We start from the raw sequence: 16,215 nt of genomic DNA, 5'->3' as shown, positions 1-16,215 counted from the left end.
AGTTGAAACTATTATAAAAAAAAAAAAAGTTTCATGTTGTCATAGAAACCTAAGCTTTTTTCACAACTCTTAAATACCTAACCCAGAGTCTACATTATACATATTTACTCTTACCTCCACTGGGTTTTAAAGGTAAAGGCATATTCAAAACAAAAGATTTCAGGTAGCTAATAAATGTTATACAAAATATAAGAAGCAGACTGAATCTACATAAAATAGTAAACAATAAGTATGTGGAACAGGATTTTTTTTTCTCTATTCTGCATTAAAGGGATAGTTCTGACAGTTTGAATCTGGGTTGTATGAGGTACTTATCCATAATCAGTGTATTACCTACAGTAGACGGTGGTCAGCACGAGCTGTGGTGTAGAAAGCTGAGCAGCCACCTAAAAAATCAATATCAGTTTAAGTGTACGCTGTAATATTTACTGTCCTTTACCTTGCTGTCAGACAATCTTTTCCGTCACATAAGCCAAATATCACTCTCTCTAAACCATCTAGACTCAGGCGGCAAAAACAGCAAATGTACCTCACAGAACATGGGAGTTGCTGGTCTAGTACTGCCTGTGTTATTGTCTGACTCAAATGAATCCGTACTGTCCTTTGAAAAACAATGACATAAAGAATCTAACCCATTGAGGCATCAGTAACGTAGTAAATCCTGTGTCCTGTGAGGTAAAATTACTGATTTCACCTTTGGAGTTTGGTTGAACAAGAGAGATGGAGCTCTTGTCTGATGGCAAATTTTAAATATAACATACACACTTTTTCTTAGGTAGGGCCTTTTCTAAATTGTCTTTGAATAAGAACCTCATATAACCCCACTTCAAAAAATCAAAATCACCCCTTTAATTTAGTCATTTGGCCTTTGGTCACTCCTCGCCTTGTCAGTACCAACAGCTTTATTTTTTTACTTTCATTTTTTAAATTTGTAACTGTCTTCATGACTTTTTTTATGCACTTTATAGCTCACAGGAGCCTTAATTTCTGGGGATCTTAACATGTACAGGGATACTTTAACACAAGCTCTTTGCACATTTATATAACAGACCTGATCTGTTTTGTGAGCACACCGTGTTGTAAAGGTTCTTTTATGATCATGTAGTCCTGAAAACAGCTGACTGACCTGGAATTTACCTCATAAGGAAATCTTTTGTTGTCTTTGGATTGTGTGTGACAGTGGAACTTGTACATAATAAAGCAGACGAGAGTGGAAAAACTTTTATCTTTTTGCTTCTCAAAGCCTTTATTGTTACACAGATATGGGGCCAGGCAGTGCTTACAAGTTACACCAAGTAGCCTAAAGTACAGCATTTTCAAAATCACATCATTATTACATCGAAACAAATCAGAAACGGCACTTAATGCAAAAACCCTCTGTGTCAGTTTTCCCCAGTTTTCACACAAGAGTGACCTTAAAACAACCACAAGACAAGCCGATGTTTCAAAAAGCCCTAAACAACATTAGCCAGAGCTAGTAACAAACATTGTTCTCTACATAGGATTCATCAGGTTGATATGAAAGACAGTTGGCTGGCTGATATCGAGGTTCATACTCTATATATATATGTATCGTCTGGGAAAAAGCCGCAGAAATGTGAAGGCAGTTTGGTCAGCGGGGATAATAACACTGAGTTTCTCCTGCTGATTGTGACAAGCCTCAGTCTGAGGCCTCGATGGGAAAGACCCTGAAGTTCAGACACATTTCCAGCCTCACCGGGGGGGAAAGTTAAGGATTTTTCCCAGCAGTGACGTGGAGGCAAACAGGAAAGAGAGGTAAGGAATCCCCCCTCCCCTCCTACTTATCTCGATCCGAATGTTGACCAGGAGCAAAGTGATACTTTGACCTAAACTGCACCACAAGAGCAGGGAGCGTTTTCTGTCTCCCTGTGAGTCATGTACAGCAAAATGAAATTCACACTGGACCGCACTGATGACAAACTGAACTGTTCCCCTGAGTTCAGCTTACTGCTCATGAATCAGCTCTATATCAAACAGCTGAGTGTACTTTGGAACATGAGGTGATGCTATATATAACACTCCATGTCTTTTCATGAGTCATTGTTTGCATAAAAGCATTTAAATATGCTGAATAATTACCATGGGTTATTTCAGTTTCTATACTTGTGCAACTGAGCTGATGGTGATACTGATTGCGCTATGACTGGGTGATTCCTGAATTATTTAGGCCTCTCTGTGGCTGCAACGTAACCATTATTTTTTTAACCGATTAATCGTTTAGTCTGTAAAAGTCCAGTCACATGTCCAAAGTGACATCTTCAAATCGCTTTTTGTCCAACAGTCTGAAACATAAAGAGTGGATTGCATCAACAACAATCAATTTAATCAAAATTTAGTTCGAATCAGAGTTTAACAACACCAGGTTTAAAATAAGTAAATCCTGACTTTAAATTAAGCAGAGCTCTGTTGCACAATTAAGAACTAATCTCAGTTTACTAAATCTGAGTTTAGTGATGTAAACCAAAATTAAATGAGTTTAATTGATATGGAGAAGCATCCTTACCCAAATTAAAATTACTAAAATAATTTTTAATGCTGAACATAGTAAGTATAAAAAAGGAGTTAAAACTTTAAGTTTTGTTATATTATTTGCTACCTCACTGAAAAGTTAAATTTAAAAAAAAGACTTCACAAAAAAACGGTTATGTTGTTTGCTAGCTAACTTAAAAAGTAAAAAAAAAAAATTGCTTGCTAACTATAAAGAAAAAAACGTGTTGTTGCTAGATAGCTACAAAGTTAGCTAGCCTGCTAACTAATTTCTCCTCCTTTTAGACAAACTTATTGGCTGAATCCTCAACTGGAGTTGAAGAAAGAAGAGACACATCATACTCAACTAAACTGAGGTTTAAATGGAGGTTTAAATTTAATCTTTCTTCATTTCAAGCTAATTTAAAAGTTTGGTGGAACATAATTTAAAGTTAAACCATGATTTAATCAGGTTTAAAAATAATCCATGTTGGTGCAACCAAGCCAGAGTCTTTATTTACTATCATAGATGACAAAGAAAGCAGCAAATCCTTCAGTGTTTGATATTTTGCCTGAAAATGCTTGAAACAATTTTTGTTTTGTTTTATAAAGTTAGCAATAGTTGGCAACTAATTTTTATTGATAAGACTAATCGATTAATCGACTAAACGTTGCAGCTCTCGGACTCTCCACATTGAATACAATCGCTTTGATGAAGCAATGAAATCAAATTGTTTTAGGAGAAAACTACGAATGATACACAACAATTCAATATCATAGTTTATTTTTTTTTCATCTTTTTCATATAATTTCATATAAAAAAGTGTCAGTAACTGACATCAGTCAGAAGTTTGAAAAAAAAAAAAAAACTCCTCTCCTCTCAAACCACTTCCAAATGTACCATCATCACCCTCCTCCTCCTCACTCATTCATCTGTCTGATTCTCTCAATCCACCCTCAGAAGAATGCAGTACTTAACTGGTTTTAGTAAACAAACAAAAAAAAAACAGCAGAGGTTTCACACCTCTGTTCAAAAAAAAAAAAAAAAAAAACAACAACAAAAGCTGCTTTTGCACTGGTTAGACTTCCCCAGCAGGGAAATAAGCACAGCTACAACCTGTTGCGCTCGACAGCTAATCGACCGCAGTCGGCCCTGTGTGGGCGAGCCGGCGTCCCCGAGCAATGGGAACGCGGCGGCGGCCCGGAAAAGAGTCTCTGCTCACCAAAGAGCACTTCTTATATGTTTTCTAGAGAAAAACAGAAGAGGTATTCATTTACTGGTAAAATTCACAATCCAAAGCTTCGAAAGTGTTAGGGGTGACCAGGCAGCTGGGATAAGCGGAAGACAAATAAGGTGTGGTTAAGGGCAACCGGAAGCAAATCCCTCCTGGAAAACCTGGAACTTTCATTTTTGATTAGCTTCTTTTTTTTCTCTTTTTTTTTTAATCCCCCTCTCATTACCAGAAAAATAAAGACATCATCATCAACAACAACAAAATGATAAAACAGTTATCTCACAAAAAAAACAACAACAGAGCTACAGCAGAAGCAAGAAGTCATTCCTTCAAAGTGCCTCGCTTTTTTTTTTGACACATGAAATTCTTAGACGAATTTTTTTTTATTTCCGTGAACACACGCGCACTAAACATCTCACACACCTCAGTCATCATGAATACATCCACACGTGTACAGTCAAACTCAAAAAAAAAAAAGGGCTCAGACAGTGTTCTTTGAGTTTCTTTCCACACCTCTCCTCCTTGGATTAGCTTACATTGACGTTTGAGATTTTGGGGTGGGGGTGTTGGGTCAGGTAAGGGTAAGGTTAGGGTAGCGGGGGGTAATGCAGTGGATTTCTAATGGATAGGGGGTATGTAATGGGGTTGGGGTGATTTGGGGATCAATATGACCCCACTGAATACAACATGGGAGCAGCAGCATCAGCACGTATGCACACTGTGCTGGATAGTTCAGGCACACGTTAAAAAAAAAAAAAAAAAAAAAAACACCGCCCAAAGTCAACGCTTCCATCTCCAGTTACCACTAACAGCAACATCCACGTCCCTCAATACAAAATGAAATAAAAAGATCTTAAAAGAAACTAAACAAACAAAACAGTGACGACAGAATCAAAGTGCAGGCTGGTTTCTGGCTGCACAGCTTTCTGGGGGATTTCTCGGTGGGTCTTCACTCTAACCAGGAGACGGACAGAAGAGATGCTGGAATACTGAAACCTCGTCGTCCTGGATGCCTCCAGTGTCAGTGCTCAGAGAGAACAGGAGTTTGCTCCAGGCTGCCCTCTCTTGGTCAGTTTTGGCACTGCAGGCAACACGAACTGAGTTTGTGTGTCTCCACTTGAAGTTTGAGATGACTTTCATTTGTTCTGATCCTCTTCTCAACATCCATCCAACAAACTCTTCTCACATCTCTTCCACATTTTTGTTTTTTGTTGAATCCCCCACCCTCTCCTCCCCCTCTTTTGATTTTCTTTTTTTTTTTTCCTCTCTCAATCTTGAAGTGTCCCATAATGAACAACAACAATGACAGTAAAAAGACAACGATAAAAACGCCAAAAAGCACTTCATGTCATGTAGCGGGTGATCGCTCTCAGAGCGTATAACAGTTCTGCCTGCATTCGCGCTTCCATGAGAAGCAGATTAACGTGGACCTGCAAGAGAAGAGACGAGGAAAGACAAGAGTTATTAAACACTGTGCTTGAATGAAGATAGACGCTACAGATCAGAAGCCTCATTACAGAAGATCTTCCTACCTGCCTGCCCGAAATTCAGTTTCAACAATAGGAAAAATCCTGTCTTCCTATTACAGAAACTCCTAAACCGATGGCAATGTCCTGTTCTAGCTTATCTTAGAGGTACTATAGGGAGTTTATAACAAGTTATTCAACAGTCTCAGTTTATTACTGAGGCCTCTATATGACCTACATAAGCAAATGAGACCATCCATGAGAAGACAGTCTATTTTATAGTTATTCTTAATGTCTGTAACTAGGTCAGATTCTCCTCGAAATCAGATAAAACAAGTCTGTGTTTACATTTTCACAGGCAAAGTTAGAATGAGTTGTACATTAACCTAACTTAGGACTTTTAACTTATGAAAATCTTCAATTAGGATGGTTCTGCAAGAGCTTAATCTTGTCCTGAGATGTCACCCGAAACTAAGGTAACACTACAAAGTTTCTGTAATGAGGTCTTAGGTCAGGAGAGGAGAGGATCTCACCTTCTCGGAGTGCTGAAACTGCCTCCAGAAACTCTCATACATTCGTTTGGTGGTCTTCTCAGGGCTGCACACCATGGTCTTTATATAGATCTTAAAGCTGCGGTCCAGAAGCTGGTTTATCTCACCGTAATCGTAGTCATCATACCTGTAGATGACAGACAAACACTTTCAGCCTCACACACTTTCAGCCACGTACCACCTGACTAGTGCAAAATATTTTTAGCAGAAAAGAAGCCCACAGAAAGAGGTACAGTAAAGCGCTGAACCATCCGTGTTAGACGGTATTTTGGCTCTGGTTCCACTTTCTATTCATTACTACTGCTACAGTTCAACCACAGCTCCATTTTTGTCTCGTTCCTCTGTGAGGTTTTACAGCAGTTAACAACTGCATTAAAAAATAAAGATGAAACAGTAAGAGAAATTCATATCATGGCTACAGTGACCAAAATTACCACTGTTAACAGTATTATCATGGGAAAATATGCTGAAAACATTCAAAATGTACTGAAACACACGTTTCACCAAGTTTATTTTTGCAAAGTCAACTAACTTTTGCTGATGCTTTACTGTATTTATTCTGAGTTTGTCAAAGCGAAGTTATTAAACACGGTTATCACAATGATTAAAAACCGACATGGTAATACTAATCATCAGGAAGTTTACTGTGGTTACATCCCTGATTGAAAACAGAAGTATTGAATATTAAATGTGATTTAATCTTTTTTTTTAATGAATTTAACTTGATATAAATATTTTGGGAATTATCCATGACTGATATTTTTAAATGTGACATTTGAAGTACCCCCTGCAGTACTGCAGAGTCCCCCTAGGGGAACTAGTGCCCCCATCTGAGACCCACTGGGTTACGTCACACAACAAGTCAAAGTTTCCAGCCACTGACCTGATGCCGAACATGCACTGGATGTAGTTCCAGATGGCCCTGCGCAGCATGCTGGTGTCCACGTCCTTGTGTGTTGCCATGGTGTTGTAGGTGAGGTTGTAGGCCATCTGGAACTTCTCGTCCAGCATCTGACCGACGTCGGGGTACAGCCGGTTGACCAGAGAGAAGCCGTGATCCTCCCAGCTGTAGTCCTGCAGACAAGAGGAATCGGATGTAAAGTCACGTACACCGTCTTTTTGTAGCACTCTGAACTCCACATTCAGCCCGTGTTTGAGCTCTACCTGCACTCTGAACGTGGGCACGTGCTCCCCCCTCCTGGAGAAGTCCTTGTAGCCATAACTGGGGTCCTCGAAGTGTCGGGAAATGTCTCTGGAGGGGACACACTCCTCGTCCTCCGCCGTGACCACCAGCATGCTCTCAGTCTTCTCCCGCTCGAAGCGAGTCGCCATCTCCTCCTGGCTGGCCTCCTCGTCATCGCGGCACTCCTGCAGCTGTTTCATGCGCTCCATCAGCACCTCCACCTCACCGCACATCTCCTACAGAAACAAAGAGCAGGAAAGTGTTAGGAGGGAGTCGTATCAGAAGCACAGATCATAGTTTTATGGGGTATTTGAATCTGCTACATGGATTTAAGTTTCACACACAAGTAAGAAAACCTTCACTTTTTATCCTTCCAGCTCTCTGCATGCACACACACACACACACACACACACACACTCCTTGGCTACTCACCTGGTTGCCAAGCGGATCATCGTGGTGATTAGCGTGACCGTTGCCGTTGGCAATGTCACAGACGCAGTACTGGCTGAGGGAGGGTGGTCTGAATGTGTGTCCGCCGTCGCAGTGGATCTCGGGCGTGATGCCGCAGCCAAAGGTGAAGGAGGCGAGGGAGTGGTAGTGTGTGAGGAGGACCACGGCGTGGATGAGCTCTGCGAGGGACCAGCTGTGTTCCTCTGCCTTCAGAAGGCGCTGGAAAAAACAAAGGAAAAAAAAAAAACTGTGAGCCTTTTTCACTGGAGCCAAATCATGACTTCAATATCACTGACCTTTTAGGAAGTGGGAAAATATGTTTTCAGCCTTCCCAACCAATTTATTGTCTCTTCATTTTCCAGCCATCTCCCTCTATTTGTCCCTACACCTCTACTGCCATAACTCCCAGCTCCATCCAAGTTATACAGCTGCAGCTACTCTCCAGCCTCCACCCATGATCTCAGCCAGTTACATAAGTCATCTCATGTCCACATCCACCCTCCTGTCCATGCCCGGCCGTCCTCTCACCTCGATGTGTTCCTTGGTGAGGAGCCAGGGTCGGTGGGCCAGGATTTTGTTGAGCTCGCCGAGCTGCTGCAGTTTCTGCGGGGCTTCATCCAGGCCGTTCAGCCACTTGGGATCGCCGCCGACCTGGAGGAAGTCGTTCACGTGCAGGTTGACCAAATAGGAACACTGGTGTCTAGCTGCCGCCTGCAGGGACAAAGGGGGAAATTGACCACAAGTGGTAAGCCAAACATCACTCCTTTCAAACCAACCAAACTCCATAGGCAAAATTGGTAATTTTACCTTGCACATCATGTGAGTTGAGGGCCTAACTTGATCTCTTAGGTCATTTCTACTATTGACATTTTGGTGTTTTAAAATGTTTGGATTCACAAAAGTCACACAATTACACTAAAAAAGTAACCGATTAAGGTAGCAGCACACCAGCAACTCCTGTATTCTGCGTGGTAAAATTACTGTTTTCCCCCATGGAGCCTGGTTAATAAGTACACTCATACATCCCCACCTTAAATAATCTGAGTTATCCCTTTAACAGTTGAATGAGACATGGATTTGAGGGGTTAAAAACGGCCGTACCATGATGCCGATGTAGTGTCGGTAGTGCAAAGACAGGGGTCCATCCATCTGCAGCAGGTAGTGCTGCGTCCGGAGAAAGCTCTCCAGGTACTGCGGGTGGAAGCCCATCACCAGAGAAATGTTGTCGAGGCGACCGAGGGCTGCAAACGCATCCTCAAATATCGTCTGTGTCCGGGCGTCCACTTTACTGACTTTGAGAATCTAACAGCAGAACAATAAATAAGAGGTTTATAACATAACTGCCGTGTTTGTAGCAGAGTTAAAAGTCTGTGCTGAGATTTCAGATGGTCTCGTACCTCTTTTTCAGGGATAAATCTGCTTGGTCCGTTACCTAAGGGTCTCGGGATCCTCACTCCCAAGTCCTGCGAGACACAAAAAGGAGAAATGCGCACACTTTAAATACCACAGAAAGGCAGAGGTGAAGCTCGGAGCACAGATCATCACTCCTCATTTCTTATTCAGTCCCTCTACTGTCACTTTATTGGTTCACCAGTGTGAGAAATCAGCGTCACTGCTTTGTTCGTCTGACACCAGCAAACCTGCCGGATCCTCATCAGATCACAGAGACAATTCACTGAGTTTTGGTGTTTTTATCATGTTAGTCTTGTTTCTTGTGTTGTACCAGGAGTCGCTGGCAGAAGAGATACTGTATCTCAAGGGGACCTTTGTGTTTAAATTAATGGCAACTAATGATTATTTTCATTGTCAATTAATCGGCTGATTAGTTCATTATTTCCTTGATTAATGGATTAGTTATTTGATCCATGAAAAGCCAAAACTGACTTCTTCAAATGTCCTGTTTTGTCCACAACCCAAAGAGATTCACTTAACTGTCATGAAGGAGCAAAGGAAATAAGAAATTAAATCTAAGAATTTGGACACTTTTTCCTAAAAATACGACTAAAAACGATTTACCGATTATCAAAATAGCTGGTGAGTTATTCAATAGTTGACAATTGTTATAATGATAATAAAATAAATACTATAAAAGACGATTTAAGGTGGCAGAGGCAGCATCCAACTCTGCAGTGTCACAAAAAACTGATGCAAAAAAACCCCACAAAAAACAAAATTTAACTCTGACATTACATTAACGAGACATTCAAACATTATCCCCCCTCATACAAGATTAAATGGAGACAATAGAAACCTTTAAATCGCTTCTATTCCGTCCTGTAACTTTCCGATGCTTGTCGAGACATGTCTACCAACGGACACTGTCCCGCAGCGCAGCAGCACAATGAAGCGGATGAATGAATGACCACGAAATGCATATTATTCACAAATGACACTGCGTTAAAAACATGTCATTGAACGCATCGTTTAGACTTATGTTTCTCTGCAGGTGAATTTTGCAAATAAAATGAAAACAGAGGGGTTTTCTTGCCCCTCAAATGACCACAAACTCTTCTTCATACTCGTAAACAAGCAGCACAAAAGAAAGACTGCACTGCAGCCTGGTTTGCTCAAAAGAAAACCGTCGCCTAAAAGCACGAAAAACGTGACACGGTGTGTTTAAATCCCAAACGGTGCAGTCTTAACGACTATTATTCGCTTTTTTTTTTTAAACCCTTTCCCCTTTTCTCTTACCTTTTTGCTGAGCCGTTCACAATGGGTACATATCTTTAACAGGCTTGTCACTGCAAAAGAATTATTTTCCACGTTTTCTGCCGGTGCCACTGCGTGCCTCATCTCGCGTCTTCGCTGCACTTTGATTATTTTGAGGTCATAAAAAATTTAAAATTAAAAAAACACGTATTCAGGATGGCTGTGTCCTCCTCTCTTTGTTCCTTGAGGCACTGGGTAAAGTGCTCCGCAGTCAGCTGTTGCAGCCCTGAAGCAGAATACCGTCCTCTACAGCTCATACATTCGGTAAATAAGTCCAGCTCGGGTGATTGACGCGCGCCGCAGCCAATCAGAAAGCGAAAACAGCCTCCGGGCAGCCAATGGCAGCAGGAGGGGCACGTGTGGGCGGAGCTAACCGTGAGGAGAAAGAGGGAGGGGAGGAGGAGGGGGTCCTAAACGTGAGCAGCACAGAGAGAGAACAATCCCCCCTCTAAGAAAACATCATCACTTCTCTCTCCTTCTTTTGTTCCCTGCTGCCATTGATCATGATTGCATTCACAGTTATGCATTTGCACTCTGTGTGCTAAATGATGGCAGCAATCAATCAAAGGTGATTGCAGATCAATGTTACAATCAATTATCATGTAATGGAGAAAAAACACCTTGCAGGACTTGCTAGAAAGCAAGAGCTGCAACAATTAATCATTTAATCATCAACGATTAGATTAAGCGCCAACTATTATGATAATCAATAAATCTGTTTGAGTAATCTTTTAATTAAACAATCCATTTTCTCTGATTCCAGGTTCTTAAATATGAATATTGTCTGGTTTATTGACTCCATTATGACAGTAAATTGAATATCTTTGTGCTGTGGACAAAAAAAGACACTTGAGGACGTCAGTTTGGGCTTTAAGGAACACTGATCAACATTTTCTGACATTTTATGCACTCTTAGAAATAAGGGTTTCAAAGGGGTTCTTCCTGAAAAGCTAAGGTTCTACCCAGAATGTTCTGAAGACCCCTTTTTTGAAGAAACGTTGTGTCAAGGGTTGTTTGTCAAGGGTTGTGTTGTTTGTGCTTTTTCAAATAAAGAGTTCTTCAGTTCTTCAAGAACTGTTGAGATCCTTGAAGAACGCTCACATCAATGGTTCTTTGTGCCATAATGTAAAAGGGTTCTGGCTAGAACTCTCTAGGTGTGTTCTAGATAATAGCCTTAGAATATAAAAAGGTTGTTAGTAGAACTACGCGAGTGGTTCTAGGTAAAACCATTGGGATTTAAAAAGGTTCTCTGCAGAACTTCCTGGGTGGGGTCTAAGGTAAAACCCTTGAACTATAAAAGAGTTCTCTGTAGAAATGTGGGATTTTATTAACACCCAGAAAGGTTCTGAATAGAACCCCCAAGGGAGGGTTCTGGGTGGAACCATTACAACACAGAATGAGTGTGTTCTCGATTTAAACCCTTAGAATATAATGCATGAAACTATATTTACAGGGTAAATTCTTGCTAGCACCCAGCAAGTGAAAATGTTTTGGATAGAACCCCAAGACAGGGTTCTCAGTGAAACCATTACACCAGAGAAGGGTTCTCTGTAGAACCTCTAACAGGCAATTCTGGGTGGAATCTTTGACAGAGGGTTCTAGATATAACTCTTTATGTTGGGTTTTAGGTGGAAATCTCTGAAAGGGCTATACAAGGTTCTACCAGGAACCAAAAAGGGTTCTGCTGTGGGGATAAGCTGAGGAACCTTTTACGGTTCTACTTAGCATCTTTATTTTTAAGAGTGCGGACCAAACATCTAATTGATTAATAGAGAAGATAATAAATAATGAAAGTAATGGTTAGCTGCAGCCCTACTAGAAACAGCGTTCTGCCAAATGTAGCTGTAAGAAGTCTATCTGTGTGTCCATCTGTGTGTTCATCTGTGTAATGTGCGTTCAATGAAAACAACAACAAGCATGCAGCAGCAAGTCCCCCTCTATCGGCTTCTCGCTGGCGGTGAGCTGAGTCCTCAGCAGAAGAAGGGAGGCGAGAGGTCTGCTGCTGTGCAAAGATCAGCGAGATGGATCGCTGCAGGACCTGCTGCCTGCAACAACAACGGCCCTTCAGTTAGTGGTTCTGCACCGCAGCCTATCAGACCACAGATGAATGCCATTCCTCCACCAATCAGCCCACGCTGAAGGAGTCCTTTAAAAAGGCAGGAGGAAGCAGAGATAAGGAAGGCAGCTCTTATGGCTTTGTTTATCCCAGGCTGACAATAACACGTTCAGTGGAACACTGTATAACTGGTTTATCACTCTGCTGTGTTTCGAGAGTAAATGATTACTCAGAATTATATCAGATGAGATGTACTGGAAAGATTTATATTACACTATAATATCCACCTTTCTTCATCAAAACAAGCCTGTCTTTGTGCCGATGATTAGTACCAGAAGTAGTGGTGTGTTTGTCTTTGAAATTTCTGGTAAACAACAGATAAACAGTTTCAAGTAAAAGAGCATATGCGAGTTAAGTGTTGTTGTTTCCTCTGTGGATTTCCAGAAACCACATTACAAAAGCACCCACAGACACACACGTGCACATCTGTGCGTCATAATTCTGTGTGAAATTTCAAAATAACATGTTTCTCAAGCAAAACAGACAAGACATTTCTGTTCTGAGATTTCACAAAGACTCGTTTTATGTGAGCAAAACTACACAGCGGTTTTGATTGTTTGAGAAAGACGTACATTTTCTGAGATGGCGTTCGTCCCGGCTGTGAAAGTGTGGGTGAACTGTGAGGCGATATCCAATAAGGTTGTCAAAGTATCAATACTTCATTACTTTTTCAGTGCCACATGTTTAAATCAATAGAGGCTATAATAAGGAAAAGATCTAAATGCTCCTTCAAGACCTACTGTTTGGCATGATATTGAAAGAGGTATCAAGTTGCATTGTTTTTTTTAATACTATTATTCTATCAAAGTCTGGTATCATGACACCTCTAATGTCCAATAAAAAGCAGACAGGCAGGTTTAAATTGGTCATGATGTGGAGACAATGAGTCAAAGACAAGTCTGCCCCTGTGCACCCTGATCAAGAGCCTGCCCGGCCAGTTCGGCGACCGGCTGCGAGTCCCCTGCACTGATGGCTGGATAGCACAGTGTTCAGCAGGTTCATTGTGTGGATCGAGCCAACTGCCACCCCCTCTCCCCCTCCTCCCTGGTTCCTCTCCTGATGCCACAGGCAGGCAGGGTGGATGGGGGGGTGGGTGGGGAGCGGGGCAGCGGTAAACATGTTCCCAGGGCTGGAGTCAGCACTCCCAGGGCTGCCGGGAGCCCCATGGCTCAGCAAAGCTGCAGAAGAGGCTGGTCAGCGTTAGGGCTTACGACACACCAAACCTTTTCACATAAAAAGCGCTTAGGCTCGGGGGTCCGGCCTCGCGGACAGGACAGGGCCAAACACTATTGTCAGAGTGCACGCACTGACTGCTCTGTGAGGCTTTGCTGTGCTCACATCAGGAGTATCTGTGTGAGTGCAGCGATCCAGGCCTCTGTGCTCCTTCTGAGATCAAGGCTGTGATCTCCAGTCCGCTGTCTTTGGTCTACAGCTGCAACGACTGATCGATTATTATCCGACCAAGCAATCCGATTGAGCGCCATCAAATCAGCATGACAACACACTGTGCTCACCACTAAAAATATTACTCCCCTATTTAATTTATGGTGCTGTTAGACGGCTGCTGAACGGTCCTGTCAATACAGGTGCAAGCCGGAGAGCAAACAGTTTAATGACCGCAGGGAACATGTTTTTGAAATCCTAAACGGCAACAAATATGCAACACTCAACAATAAGGATTGCCCACTTGCTCAGGGCAAGTCCATCGCCATGTCGGACAAGTGAGCCACCAGATTTATTTGCCCATCAAGTGTTAAAAAATAATTAAACTGAATTAAACTGTTGACCTTCACAACAAGAGGGTTGCCAAGACGTTGCCTGCGTGGGTTTCCTCCGAGTATTCAAGTTTTCTGCACCATCAATAACATGTCAATCCCCCCAACCGGCTTAAAACTGGAGTTGATCTCCGGGTGCTGTACACAGGGCGCCCACTGCTCCTACTACTAGGATCCATTAAATACAGAGAATGAATTTGACTGTATAACTGTACTCTGTATAACTGTATGATCACAATGAAGCTGGCCTTTACCTTTGTACATTCTATACATGTTGTGGACTTTAGAAATGATTACATATACCTTCTTTCAATAGACTTTGACTTTTAGACTTTACAGCACTCTGGAGTCTTGGAAAAGTTTGGATCACAGAGAAACACCTCAGCCTTCATTTCACTACATCCTCCATCAGCTGTGTTGGTGACTCTTCACTATTAGCTTAAAAATACATGAGAGGTTTGTGGACATAGTAGCTAAATCTGTCCATGGATATTTTTTTTTTTCAGGGGATGTCCTAGTTACAACAAAGATGGGCCAACAAAGCAATTTTTTGTTCTTATGTGTAATTTATTACAGTTGGAAAATCCCACAATCTCTAGAAAGCATTAACGTTAGCTCAAGTTGGCTGCTGACTCAACAGGGACTAGAAATCGTCTCGGTTGCTGGTTGTTACTAAGGGTCAGCCTGCTTGCTGAGGTAGTAAATTAGGTTTCATTATGCAGGAGTTCTACTGATGTGACTGACTGTTTTCCAGTTATTGGTCAAACCCCGTGCATTTCCAGAGAGACAGAGCTAACAACAGCCAAAAGTCACTGTTAGAACTGTATTGGCTTTATTAAGTACAAATATTAGTATTCAGTATTGGCAAGTGCCAAATATTAGTATTCAGTATTGGCAAGTGCCAAAATGTAAGAACTGGAACTAGTAAAAAAAAAGTGGAGTAGGTGCATCCCTTTATCATTTATTTTAACGGTACATTCTTGTGTAATACTACTCAAATCCATTATTTGGCATTAAAATTTATCAACAACTATTCTGATAATCGATTAATCTGGTTCAGTAATTTTTAAAGAAAAAGTCAAAATTCTAAGCTTCCAGCTTCTTAAATGTCAATATTTTCTGATTTCTTTATTCCTCTATGACAGTCAAGTGAACATCTTTGGGTTGTGGACAAAGCAAGACATCTGAGGATGTTATCTTGGACTTTTGAGGATGTGATCTTGGACTTAGGGAAACACTGATTGACATTTTCACCATTTTTTGATTTTTTATAAACCAAATAACTAATTGATTAATTGAGAAAATAATTGACAATCAAAATAACTGTTAGTTACGGCCGCACTTTGGTTAAAATGCTAAAAAGTTGCTTGTTTATTGCTGGGACCCACAGAGATGCTAAACAAGCTACATGAGAAGCTTTTGTCATCAAAACACTGATCATCCATATAATATTATGTAGTTTCTGGGAAGACTGAGTTGACATTTACTATTTATTAGGGATGCACTGATACCACTTTTTTTCAGACCGAGTACAAGTACTTACATTTGGGTACCTGACGATACCGAATACCGATACAAGTACTTAATAATGCCATTAAAGTTCTTACAATAACTTTAAAAATACGTTTTAATTACATGGTCATTTTCTAAATGTAGCAGCGAGCGCACTGAACTCTGTGTCGTGGTGGTTTCGTAGATGTTTGCTTGTCGAGCGTCTGTACTTTTTGTGATGTAGTATCGGGTGTCGGGTATCGGCACAGTTTTATGAATACGAGTACGAGTACGTGAGGACAGTATCGGACCAATAGTTGATGCTGGTATAGTTCTTCATTGGCCTGTTAGGAACTTAAAGAAAATAGGTTCAGGATAAGTCTCATTTAGTTTGTCACTGTAACGTCACTTTACATGCACATATACACCACCACTGTCAGATCTTCTTTAAGTGAGTGTGTTGAAGTTGTCGGCACTTGTCAGGACTTCATTTCACGTCTCTGGTGTTGACATAATTTAAGAAACATGACAAAATATTTTACTTGAATCTATCACACCTGGCTTGTTTTACACCCTGTCAGACTTTTTTTTTGTGTGTTCTCTGGGGTGTCCTTTGAAGCCGGTTCAGAACATCGTGTGACATACAAAAAACCACACTGCAGGTGTCTCGAGGGAGTCTGCAGACCTAAATCTCTAGGCACATCAGTTATTTGATGTCACCTACGTACAGTGAGTGTGAATGACGACATGGC

General features: G+C 41.3%; 1 protein-coding gene across 2 annotated transcripts in view; it reads right to left on the bottom strand.

The window, feature by feature from the left end:
- Positions 1 to 3,254: 3,254 nt before the first annotated feature.
- sesn1 (sestrin 1) overlaps positions 3,255 to 16,215 on the bottom strand; it is an 81,608-nt gene continuing 68,647 nt past the window's right edge. The window contains exons 1-9 of one of the 2 annotated variants that reach the window (XM_084736845.1): positions 10,064 to 10,332; positions 8,770 to 8,835; positions 8,474 to 8,674; positions 7,901 to 8,083; positions 7,355 to 7,591; positions 6,904 to 7,158; positions 6,623 to 6,813; positions 5,722 to 5,866; positions 3,255 to 5,152 (exon numbers count right to left, since the gene is read on the bottom strand). In XM_084736845.1, the coding sequence (XP_084592971.1) occupies positions 5,066 to 5,152; positions 5,722 to 5,866; positions 6,623 to 6,813; positions 6,904 to 7,158; positions 7,355 to 7,591; positions 7,901 to 8,083; positions 8,474 to 8,674; positions 8,770 to 8,835; positions 10,064 to 10,165 (1,467 nt within the window). In that variant the 5' untranslated portion in view covers positions 10,166 to 10,332 and the 3' untranslated portion in view covers positions 3,255 to 5,065. Of the gene's footprint in view, positions 5,153 to 5,721; positions 5,867 to 6,622; positions 6,814 to 6,903; positions 7,159 to 7,354; positions 7,592 to 7,900; positions 8,084 to 8,473; positions 8,675 to 8,769; positions 8,836 to 10,063; positions 10,333 to 16,215 lie in introns of those variants that run through there. The other variant, XM_084736844.1, reaches the window with a different exon arrangement.

Source organism: Lutjanus erythropterus, chromosome 15 (genome assembly GCF_056507025.1).
Source record: "Lutjanus erythropterus isolate fLutEry1 chromosome 15, fLutEry1.hap2, whole genome shotgun sequence".
Taxonomy (NCBI): domain Eukaryota; kingdom Metazoa; phylum Chordata; class Actinopteri; order Lutjaniformes; family Lutjanidae; genus Lutjanus; species Lutjanus erythropterus.
This window is presented reverse-complemented; position numbering and strand designations above follow the sequence as displayed.